Raw genomic sequence first — 12,737 nt, forward strand, 5'->3', positions numbered from 1 at the left:
ATTTTAAAAACAGTTATTTTAGAATATTATCCCTCGAAAATGCGTCTGAAAAATTTAACTTTTCATCATCTTTCTTTCAGAGAATAATAACATTTCCTTCACACGTTAGAGTTCACAAAGAATTATATTTGTCATAATGTAAATTATTTAACCTTCTCAACTATCCTACGTGATTGCTCTTAATCTCTTTTAAGGTTAGAGGAGATTTAATTTAATATCTTATGAAGAATAATGGCTTGTTCAAAGCTAGTTCTAATTTTAGAATCTGGGCTTAAAAGCAAGAGGCAACAAGCTCCCACAGACTCAGATATACCAAGACATGGACAGATGTGACCTGAACCTACCAGGAAAGTATTCTGAACTCTTTATGAGATACTAAAGAACTGTCATCACTTCCCTAATAGGTTTGCTTTATCCTAGTATCATTTTCTTTTGAAATAATTACTGTTGAGAAGTACTCTCAAGTATTTTACTGTATTGCTTACTAAATATATGGACTTTAAAAAACAAATTTAGCAAACTTCTATAGAGAGTAAATGAAATAGGAAGTGGGTGAAGTGATTCTGAAAGTCTTAAGAAAAGTATTCAGTAATGAAGTCATGGAATCCCTAGATTCTAGGATCAGAAGGGGTCTTTGTGGTCGTCCAGTTCAGTTTATTTATTTATTTTATTTATTCCTTGTTTGTGAATTTTGTTTCTAAAATATCTCTGGCAAGTGCTCGTCCAGCCAATCCAAGTCATTCAGAAATTTGAGAAGGATTGGAAGAAACAAGAAAATTGATGACGTTGATAGATTTTGCCTGTTTCTTTCAGAGAAGTTTAGGTCTGATTTGTCCTGCTTGGGAGCCCCGCCCAGCCAAGCTTCTATTGCCTCTCCCGATCCTTGACATCTTCTCTCCCCACACACCCTGGACATATCTCAGTCTTGGTGTTGTGTTCTCACCATCTCTTCACGTGTCTGTCTTCCTCTGGACTGTGGTGAGCACACTGGGGAAAGATAGGTTGCATCTTACTCATGTTTCTGTTGCCGGTAATTGACATGGTGCCTGGTGCATCATAGGACTTAATTTATGTTGTTTGAGTATGTTGTTTGAATGAAACAATATGTTGTTTGAATGAAAAACATGCACAGGAGACATAGTTACTGTCCTAAGCTAGCTTGGTGTGTGCCTTGGCTTTGATCACCTTAGATCTGAAAGCCTGAGGATTGATGTGACCCTTCAGACTTCTAAGATACTCTGAGTTCCTTGTACTGTCACATGAAGCTCTTTCTCGATAAGATTTGAAACTCAAGACTTGGTCAGGTTCATCCTGTATGAAAGTTCAAATCACATTTTTTTGATGTGTGGTAAAAAACACATAATATTTACCATTTTAGCCATTTTAAAGCGTACAGTTCAGTGACATTTGTAGATTCACAGTGTAGTGCAACCATCACCACTGTTTTGTTCCAGGACATTTTCGTCCCTCCAAAAACAAACTCCATACCAAACAGCGGTCAGTCCCAGCCCTGGAAACTACTCTCTGTCTCCGTGGATTTGCCTGCTCTGGACATTTCATATACATGTAAAATCATACAACATGTGGCGTTTCGTGTCTGGCTTTTTTCACTTCACATAACGTTTTCAAGGTTCATCTATGTTGTAGTGTGTGTCGGTGCTGTACTCTTTTTATTGTCGAATAATATTCCATTGTATGGATATACCACATTTTGCTTATTTCAGATCATATATATATATATATATATATATATATATTTTTTTTTTTTTTTTTTTTTTTGCGGTACGCGGGCCTCTCACTGCCGTGGCCTCTCCCATTGCGGAGCACAGGCTCCGGACACACAGGCTCAGCGGTCATGGCTCACGGGCCCAGCCGCTCCGTGGCACGTGGGATCCTTCCAGACCGGGGCACGAACCCATGTCCCCTGCATCGGCAGGCGGACTCTCAACCACTGCACCACCAGGGAAGCCCATTCAGATCATATATTTATAGAGAGGTTTGTCATTGTGAGTCAGATTTCTTACTTCTGGCCAAATATCATGAATGGCAGAGAATCTTCATTATTATCTACAAGATCCTGGTAATTTTGGAATATTTAAGTTTATAATCTAAGCCTGAATGTTTTGTAATGCAATACCCCCACCCCTTCTGCTTTTCCCATTTTGGCTCAATTTACTTCTTATTAATGGTATTTTCAAAGGACGAGTCAAAGACAGAATGGTAGACTATAGTAGTTTTGCTGCAATTGAGAAGTAGAAGACTAGTGGCTGTTGACTTAATAGGCATTTGGGTCTTCCCTGAATTATGAAATAGAGCTTAAGCTATCTGATTTTGATATCTTTTAGGACCTTCCAGACTTTGGTCAGGATTAGAACATTTCTTTAGAGATGTATTGTGGAAGAGTAGCTTGTACTTTTCTCTATTTGCATGGGAAACTAAGCCTTTGTAGTACTTTCAAACTCTGTTTAAATACAAGAGCTCCAGCTGTGCCTTCCATGTTTAACATACTGAGTAAAATTCAGAGATTATGAGCTTTTTTATGTCATTTTACATATAAAAAAATGAGACTGTATAAAAAGTTGACAATTAATATTTACAAATATTAAGGCAGAACCTCATATTTCCTAATGTCAAATAGGGAAAGCAGTTTTAATTATGCACTTAGAAATGAACTGATATTGTTCCCCTTTCTGTTGCTCTGCACGTTCACTAATTCCCAGCATTATGACTTGATTCACCAGGGTTTAAATTTGCTGACTATGTGTATGGTGTTGACAGAATTACAGTATCTTCATTATTGGGAAACGAACGACTGTGTATAAGTTATATGACTTGAAGATCAAATGGTTTGTGTTTGAATTTTATTGATTGATTGATTGATTGATTGCCTGCGTTGGGTCTTTGTTGCTGCGCGCGGGCTTTCTCTAGTTGTGGCGAGCGGGGGCTACTCTTCGTTGTGGTGTGCAAGCTTCTCATTGCGGTGGCTTCTCTTGTTGCAGAGCACGGGCTCTAGGCGTGCGGGCTTCAGTAGTTGTGGCACGTGGGCTCTGTAGTTGTGGCTTGTGGGCTCTAGAGCACAGGCTCAGGAGTTGTGGTGCATAGGCTTAGTTGCTCCACGGCATGTGAGATCTTCCCGGACCAGGGCTGGAACACGTGTCCCCTGCATTGGCAGGCGGATTCTTAACCACTGTACCACCAGGAAAGTCCTGGTTTGTGTTAGAATTTGCACTTGTTTCATTCTGAGGTGAAATCTATTCCTCGTCCCTGCAATGACACTCAAATCTGATTTACTTGTACATAGATGTCAAGAGGTTCCTTCTTGATCTAAATAAGGAACGTTGTTCAGACTTCTTACAACTTAGTCTTTTGCTTCTTTCTTTTTTTTTACGTTTTATTTTCCTTTTTCGTTCAGGTTATTAATTAAGTGCTGAAAGGTTTTTAAGGGTATAATGTAACTATAATGAATTTGTCACCAGGTGTCCACCTCTTTACTGTAGCTTTGTCCCTTTCCAGTTAGAACAAATGTATTGAACTACTTTTAATGCTGCCTGAAGAAAATAGGAAATTTAAACCCTTCAGTACTGGCTCTGGGAAGATATGATCCCATCTTAGACACTTATCACTTACAGCATGCCAAGTTCTGTAGACATATTTTGGCAACTTTCCCTCTGCTTTCTGTGATCATAGCTCTTACCCTGAAAACTCATTTCAGGGCTTAGGGAGAACTGATTCTGAGGAGGAAAACAGGCAACAGTACTGAACTCTAATGTAAACACTGCAAACTGCATTTGCTCTGTTGTGCATTAGGCTGTTCTGACACAGTTCATTGCCTGAATTAAAAGCATTTAAAATTCTGTGCCTCTAAGAGATAATAGAACATTTGATCAAAGAAAATAATGCTTTTTCAGGAAAAATGTTCCCAAAACACAGACAGATAACATGTTCTCCCACCTTTGACCTCTGGATTATTTGTTCTCCCTTTCTCCAGATAGGCCATGTAATGTTGAAACCATAGTTCCTCTAAAAACATTTCCACTTAAAATTATAACCTGGCTGGATGAGACCAGAATACTCTTAGGGGACTGGTACTGTGAATTTCAGGAGTTGTTTTGGTTAGAGCTTTCAAAGGAAATCAGACTTCACATTATTCCCAATTCTACTGTAATCAGAATTTAGTTTCCTTAGAGAGTGACTTGGTCTAACCCACACATCAACTGGGAGGCCCTGGAGCTCAAGGAATGATTGACTCACACCTCTGCTAATTCCGTGGCATGAAGAAATCCAGAGGAGGGTATATTTCTGCAGGTTGCCAGAGCCTTAGCATTCTTGTTGCCCTCTCCACTTCCTGGGTTTATAACTCTATATGTTACATGGCTGAGATACACTCGATTCACTTGGATTTGAAATGCAACCAACACTATCTTGAGTTTCATAGTGCCTTCGTTCACGAGAACAGTAAGCATTATTAGAGTTTTTGTAGAGGAGATAGAGGGGAACTCACATCAAAGCAATTCAGACAACTTTAGCTGCACTGTAGACATCACTATTCATAAAAATACTTGTTGACCCATCCCTGTGGAGTTTCACTGACCTCTCGGCTTGTGCTGACCTCCTGTTTTCTTGCCTACAACTCAGTCCCCTTCCTTTCTTCTTTGTCTTTCCCTCTTTTCCGGAAGCAAAATAGTTCCTGCCCCTTACTTCTGTAGAGCAGCTCCCCATCAACCCCTATGCCCTATGGCCAACACCCAAGATTAAGAGTGGGATGGGAAGGTAGGGAGAAAGGAAGAGTCAGACATTTCATTCTGTTCTTAGGAATAGAATATGAATATTCTTATGAATGAGAGACATTCATTCTATTCTTAGCATTGCCACTTTCTAGCCATATACCTTTGGATAAATTATTTATCTCTAAGCACCAATTTCTTCATCTTTAAAATGGGAATAACTAGATAATTATGCAAAGCGTCTCTTGGTGAGAGTAGCGAGTCTTAATCCAGTAGATGGACCCAGGGGTCTGCTTATTGTCTTTCTTTGGGAGGTGATGGCTGTCACTACCGTTGGCACCACTATTCCTACTAACAACAACAATTCCAAGTGTAGTGTTTTTGAACATCCATATCTCAGTAATTACTCCTCTCTAGGTTTCTCTTTTATTCTAGAAAGCTAACACTGTGTGCCCATTCAGAATTCCTTACCAGCTAAAGGTTAATGTACTAGCCCAGGGGAATCCAAATGCCATCTTTTGACGCTTAGAGCATCAAATTAAATTTAATCACTACCTGAACACTGGTGTATTTGCTAACTGTAAGATGGTGCATAGGCAGCAATCTTTATGGAGATCCGTAACTACAACTGGCAGATGGAAATGATTAATCCAGTACTCAGATCATGTGGGAATTGGGTTCTTGCTATGCCTACCTTTTAAATTAGCTTCTACTGGTCACCCCATGATTCTCTTTATTACACAGTTCTGTTTACCATAGTACTGACAAGCAGGCCATCCTGACATCCTATTATTATAGACATATACATGTCAAAGGACTGGCTCACTAAACAGGTAGCAAAAACAATTTCAAGCCCATTGTAAAAAGCAGACATTGAGAGGAAATAAATTGACACGGTACATATTATATGGAGCTTCTGTTAGTGTTCGAAACAATAATAAAGTGTTTGGAATCAATCTGTTTATTAAGTGTGACAAAGGAATATGAAAAAATAAAAGCAAACTTTTTTTTTTCACATTGGTCAATTTGCCAATATTGAGTTCCTTCAATTTGTCTAGAAGTTCAGTTTCTAACACACTTCATTGCCTGAATGAAAATCATTTAAAATTCTGTGCCTGTAAAAGATAGTAGAATATTTGGTCAAAATTTTATCTTTGTTATCTACCCCTGAGAAGGTAAACATGCTCCAGAGTTTTCTTCACGTTTCACATATTTGTATTTGCATAACTGTAAAAGATAATAAATAAAAACATTCTGTTTTCTTTGTTTGCCTTGTGTGATTCCCCTAAATGGCATAGGTGGTGCCCTGCCCTGGCCTATACACACAACAGAGGATGATGATCAGGGCAGTTATTCTCACAAAGCCTGGGCGTGGCCTCGAATTCTGTCCGACACACGTTCCAGGCAGCCCCTACCATTTGTTTTGGAAGCACGAGCTGGAATCTGTTTGCTTTTCTTAACTGTGTTTTAAAGTCCAAGTAGAACTGGATAGTGAAGTTAATGTTCTCTTTACTAGATGCATCCCCCCATCACTTTATGGCCAGGGAAGTGCAACCATATGACTCTGTAACCATTACTTGAGTCACATTTCATGAATAACTGTTATTGGTGCTTCCTTTTATTCATCTTTCAGAAAACTTGTTGCCTGCTTACTCGATGTCTAGCCCTGTGCTAGGCCCAAGGCTGCAGAAATGAGTGTGACTTAGTTTCTGCCCTTGAAGAATGCCCTGAGGATTTCACAATGTAAGGTGGGGAGTCAACGGCAAACATCTGACCAGATCGTTGCCGTGCCGTGTGAAGGTAGAAACAGGAGTGTGGTCTGTGGGAGCGGCGCTGGACCCAAGTCTGCCTGCAGGACAGGGAAGATTTCCCTGGAGGCTGCATTTTGAGCTGGACACACATGTCAGTCCTGCGGCTGGCGGGAGGGTGCTGCAGGCTACCGTCCTGAAGGGCCGTGGTGTGTTACTGACACACACAGTCCCGTTTTCAGACGGCAGATGCTTAATGCTCCAGGACGATGGGAAAGTGCTTGTCGGTGTTCCCAGACTTGCCATTAGCAGCACCTGTACCTCAGAACATACCCACACCTGGGGTCTCCCCTTTCCCAGCCTCCCTTCCCCATAGTGACTGAGCAGTGGGCTACTCTGGGAAGGCAGGGCCAGGGTCCCTGGAATCCCCTTGCAACTCTCCCAGGACTCCTTTAGAGGGTCATGACCTGTAGTTTCAGAAATACTCTTCTGTTTATATGAGCTCTTGTCCCTCAACCCCCAACCCAAATTTAGTTCCGAGTATTTTTCCAGGACATTCAAAATACAGAGCAGAGAGGGCAGACTTATTTCTGCATTATATTTCAGTCTTTCATTTTAGGGCTTTTTCCCCCTATTTTATGGTTTTATTAGATTATTTTCAGAGGTTCCCAGGGAATCCTGAATCCTGTCCTTGTTGAGGGGAGGAGGAATTAGTTTTGGAATTGACCGGCTTTGTTGCTCTCATCATGTTAAGTGTTTCAAGAAAAAACCATTGGGCAGGAACTTGATATCATTTGTCATAGCAGTGAAGTCTTTGACCTTAATGCTGCTGAGACCAGGGTGAATGGTCAGCTGACTTCCCGGGTAGCGTAGAGACACTTAGGGGGGCTGAGATTCCTTGAATTTGATGCTAACTGATGTTCTAGAAATTCAGAGAAATGTAAAAATAAAATCATAAGGAAATTTTTTAAAGTTCCGAATCCACCCCTCTAAGAATATTTTAAGGGAATCTTTTTATACCAATTCCCAGATGGCAAAAGACAAGCAGTGGTAAATAAAATGTCAGCTGTAGGGGTTCCTCAGACTGGAATATACTTTAAAACACTGCAAAGCAACTAACTACTGTTCCCCACTCCCAGCAATTGGTTGTGTATTTCAGATGCATCTGGGCCAGATTTGAGTTCCTAAGAGTCCTTTTGCCTACATGTAAGTGAAATTTGGGTTCTGCTGTGGTTACCCTAGTGTCCTGAAGTAGGTTCATGTCTCACTGTTCGGCTGTGTAAATTATGCTATGGGACCCAGATTTAGGATGTTTTCAGTTACTGCGAACACTGTTGCTACATGGATGTCTGCTTACCTCTGAAGAGGGCATAGATATGACTACACACACACCAGGGTGGGAGTTTATGGGTCTTGTTTATAGACACAGTGCTGGAGTGCTTCTCTTATCTGTCTTCATGTAAACTGATTATTGGATCATCCATCTCAGAGCAATATTTGGTCTGGTTTTAGAGAACAGGAGTCCCTCTGGTAGTGTTTTGGATGACTTCACCGTTTCATGGGTCCATAGGGGCTCTTACAAGAATCAGAAATGTTGAGCTGGAACTTCACTGACACGTTAGCAAAATTAGACAACGGTTAGACTCTCGTATCAGTTGTTCCACTCGCTTTTCTTTTGCTTGTTTTAACAAACCCCAGGAGTAGGGGATCTAACTAATAAGAAAATTTTGAAGTCACTGTGGTAGAAATATCTTGCATCTCTACCACGAATCCTGGGAAATTCAAAACAATTTTCATATGGCATCTTTCCATCAAGAAAGTAGGGTGGGGTTTTTTTCTTTTCTTTTCTGTAAGAAGGTACATAATTCATTTAGATAAAGTGATTTACCGAGTTTACTACAATGTATAGTTTTTGCTTATCAAAGATAATCTTTGGAGAGCTGCGAGTCTTCACCCAAACAAGGGTCCAGAGAAAACTCTCCCTGTTGTTTTCTGGTGATAACGTGGACAGGGACATGCTTCCTAAATGGGAGATAGGAAGGTTGTCTTTCCACTCAGAGGCTTTATGCACCTGAGAGTTGGCCTTGACTTTCGTTACAACTGTGTTTAGATTCCCCAGAAGAGTACTCAAAAAAGATTTACTTTGGATTTCTTTGTAAAATAGGAGAACTACATTAATTGCATCTAGTAGTTTATTGAAGTGCACAGATAGCCTCAGAAGACCTAATATAAATAGATGTCATGGAACAGATTAGACCAATTAGCTTTTCTTTATTTGGGGGAGGGGTCAGCAGTGCATGAGGAACAGTGTCTACATCTGGGATGTGACAGATCACATTTACTTGTATTTTCTCACGACATTAGGAAGACTGAACATTCAGCACTGTTTGAGACAAATGTGATTAAAGCTGGAATTCTTGGACAGGACTTTATGGACCACTATATGGTCAAAGTATGGTTTCAAGAAGTCACTGGAACCCCAGAAACTGCATGTGAAAATTTTTTAGTTCTGAGTTGTCATCTATTATGTTCTTTCCCTGAGGGGATGTTATCTTAAGACCAGAGGTGTAATTTCTAGTTTAATTACAGGGAGTAGTTTTGTTTCTGATTCTGTCATTAGAATTTTCCTACTCTTCTATAATGGATTCTTTAACCTGGGTTAATGGTTACTTAACCTGGGGTTTATGGGCCCTGCAATGGATGTATTTCCCTGATGTGGTCAGAAAGTTTTATGTGCATATGGGGTTTTTTGGTGTGTTTGGGGTGTGGCGTTCATAACTTGCCTTAAGTTCTCAAGTGCTCTATGACTCCCAAAGGTTAAGAAAGAAGCCATCAGCTATGTGGGTTCAGTTTTGTCCATGGACTAAGTGATGACCCTTATTTTTATGTGTAAATTTGACATAGGGTTGAGAGTCAACTCTTTAAACTATTGTTTGGATTTCCAAGTTGGAAATTACTGAATACTATTTGTATCACTTCTCCATGGGCTATTTCTTTGCTACAGTCTGTCTCACCTCTGGTCTTCAGACCATGATGACTGGACAGTTTACCCAGGGGAAAAAAACTTTAGCAGAACGCTCTTACCTTTGTAACTATAGTCTATCCTGATCTGTAATTGGTTCTAAAGAGGATTTTCTTTATTTTTTACTTCTTTTTTTTCTTCTTCTTCTCGTCTTCCCCCCCACCCCTTCTTCTTTTTTTCAGCCTGAGAGAAATTAGGCACCTTAGCCAGGAATTCTTTAAGAGCTATCACGCGTATGTTCTCCCCACATTTCCGAGAGCTTTTCTACCTTCGTTCTTTTGTTGGTTGTTTTTGGTTGTCCTCTAGTTTCCCTTCAGTAAGATTTATTCAAGTGGAGGAAGGTTGCTGAGGGATTAGGTGAGCAGGTGCTTGGAGGACTCTCTGTTCCTGCCAAATGATCTTTTTAAAAAAGTATTGAGTATTTTTCTTTTAATTTCCCAATCGTCGTGTCAATTCTTCTTTGCCAAATGGTTTTTGGGGCTTTGCCTGGGCCCCATGTGCCAGAGTCGGGGATTCATCTTGGCCAGACACTGCCACATATTGAAGAGGGAACCGATTCCAGGAAAGCTCAGAGAGCCATGGCTCCTAGAAATCTTTCCTTGATGGTATGAGCCAGGCCTCAACACTTTTGACCATCTGGAAAATTTTGGACTTGAGCACCAATATGTGTCTCATACATATTTTTCTTTTCATTTCCTAAGGTTTTTTTTAAAAGATTCTTGTTCATTTGAGATATATATTTATTACTATTTTATCTGTGAGCTCCAAGAAGAATCATATGCCTGAGGGCTGCAAAGAAAATCATCCAAAAAAGAGTTGATGTGCCCTCTGTGGGTATACATTGCTCTTCTTGTGCTCAATAAACTGTTTTGGAATGAATAAATCTGGAAACTTTTCACATACTATAAGTGACAGAGTGTTTCTTTGCAATTTTCAAGTACTCTTGTACCAGTAATGATTTCATCTCTCCTTTCTTCACTCTCCGTAGTGTGTGCTTTCTGTAGTGTGCCTCTCTCTGTCTAGTTAATGCTGCAGTATGAATCTCTGCCCCTGCTCTGTTTCTACAGCCTCTCCTGTTTATAGTGACGATCAGTCTGATTATTTCTAGATGTGGACAGCATCTCCAAAATGCTGTGAGGTAGATTCTGTACAATAAAAGAACATGTTAATTTGCTGTAGCTGACATCAAATTGACATCATTGTTCATTAGTACTCTGCCTTTAGTGCTATGCTTATGCCAGTATTAAAATGATCCTATGCTTATGCCAATATTAAAATGACTCCTAGCTCACGACAGTTGGAGTCTCACTCATGTGTTTTTTCACTTTTTGGTAAATTAGCTGACTAAATTCCTTTGAGCCTATTAATCAGATTTTAAAAAAGCTTTTTAGGTAACATAAATTTATGAATTTAGGTAACATAAATTTATGAATGATGATAAATCCATCATTAAAAAATTATCTACTCTATATCAAGCAGAGTATTAAACGTAAGACATATCTTTGCCTACTGAGTATTTGCAGTGTATTTTGAAAATTAAGACACATACACTCAGTAGCAAATGAATGAGATGCCATTATATACCACAGTGCTAATTATTCATAGAGTAAAGTACTTTTGTGGCCTTGAAAAGTAGAGACAAACATCCGGTTGGCATTTACTGAGTGCCTATAGTGCACTAAGGCATGGATATAGAAAGTTAAGTTTAGTGCCTTATCATCAGTGACTTGAGAGTACACTGTAGTAAGTGACACTGGTGTCATAAGCAGTCTCTACAATGAAAGGCAGAGATACATTGAGATCAGAGTGAGCCGGCAGCCACTGGGAAGATATCAAGTAAGGTATTCCAGCTTTGAGTGCTCTACCCCTGATGATTGTATAGGTTCAGATCATAGATCTAGACCATTTAATCCTCATAAGGATTATGGCTGAGATGCACGATTATTCCCAGTGTATCACTCAGTCTGTGTCTTTTTAGCTAAAGTCCTTTTTTGTTCTTTCCCTCTCTTATCACTCTATGGTGCTCTTCGGTGAGTTCAGTTTGTTTAAATACGTGATTCTAGGGTCTTGCCTCAGCCCTCTGTACAGAAAGCCAGTGTGAGACATACTTATATGAAAGCATCTGTTCAGTATTTCTTTATTCATCCTATCGCTTTTCTGTGTTTGTGTTGACTGATCTTGGGTGATGTGCTCTGGGAGGGTGTTGCTGAACCCACTGTTTCCAGATATCCTCACAGGTGCTTTTGGATGATGCTAATGATGACAGTGTAACCTACAGTAGTCCTTGATCTGCTATCAAAACTGGCCACAGTTTTCCTATGCAGACTCCTGGTTTTCTTCCCTGTTTTTTTCTTTTTTTGGATTGGGACTGTGTACAATCAGTTTTTATTCTGTGTGTTCTCTATGCTTCATTTCTTTGGAAAATCCCTTCGAGCTAATAGCTGGGATGATGAAAGCACTGGCAGCTCCCCTTGGCAGCCCCTTTCCCTTAGCTTTCGGCACTTTTCTTTGGCAGAACTCACTTAACTTTATAGAGGGAGGTTGGAGTTTACCTGGAAGAGAACAAAGTCATTTCTTTGGTGATCCAGAGGGATGACATGCCCCCAGGTGATTGATTCTGTACTCCAATGTTGAACTTGGTCATTTGACTTGAAGGATAAGGTAGTCCTGAGGGAAGGTAACCTTTATTTTGCCTTTGCCAACTTTGAAAAAAAGAAGTGTTCTGTTTATTTGTATTCTGCCATTACTAGGAGCTGATTCATGTTTTGGTTGAGATTAATGTGGGTTGAACCACACGATATAGCTATGTTTTGTAGTTAAAAAATGATCAAATATTGGCAGTATCATCTAGTTCAACCTAATATATCGAATCCACAGAATCTGAACTAGCTTATAGCTTGTTTCTGTTAATGGTGAGCTGTGAAAAAGAATTCCAGATTCTGTGCTAAGTGATTTTAATGGAAAGCCAGTGCTAAGACTTCTCTTTGTTTCTTCCTAGGTCACTCTGCACCTGAATCCCATCTCCTCAGTCTACATTCACCACAAGCCTGTCGTGTTCCTGCTCAACTCCCCACAGCCCCTGGTTTGGCATCTGAAGACAGAGAGACTTGCAATTGGCATCTCCAGACTTTTCTTGGTAAGTGTTTGAAACCCTCCCAAAGTGATCCTTAGCATAAGGATATAATGACCCTAAAATTTTGCAAGGCTTTTTAAAAGGCTTATTTCATCGAAATAATACCAGAG

General features: G+C 40.0%; 1 protein-coding gene across 8 annotated transcripts in view; it reads left to right on the plus strand.

Moving 5' to 3' along the window:
• Positions 1-12,737, plus strand: part of TGFBR3 (transforming growth factor beta receptor 3) — a 204,820-nt gene that overhangs the window by 116,777 nt on the left and 75,306 nt on the right. For all 8 annotated transcript variants that reach the window (XM_082833124.1, XM_082833127.1, XM_082833128.1 and 5 more), the window contains one exon: positions 12,493-12,630. In XM_082833124.1, the coding sequence (XP_082689250.1) occupies positions 12,493-12,630 (138 nt within the window). The remainder of the gene's footprint in view (positions 1-12,492; positions 12,631-12,737) is intronic.

This window comes from Leucopleurus acutus (genome assembly GCF_964270905.1).
Source record: "Leucopleurus acutus genome assembly, chromosome: 2".
In the NCBI taxonomy this organism is placed as follows: domain Eukaryota; kingdom Metazoa; phylum Chordata; class Mammalia; order Artiodactyla; family Delphinidae; genus Leucopleurus; species Leucopleurus acutus.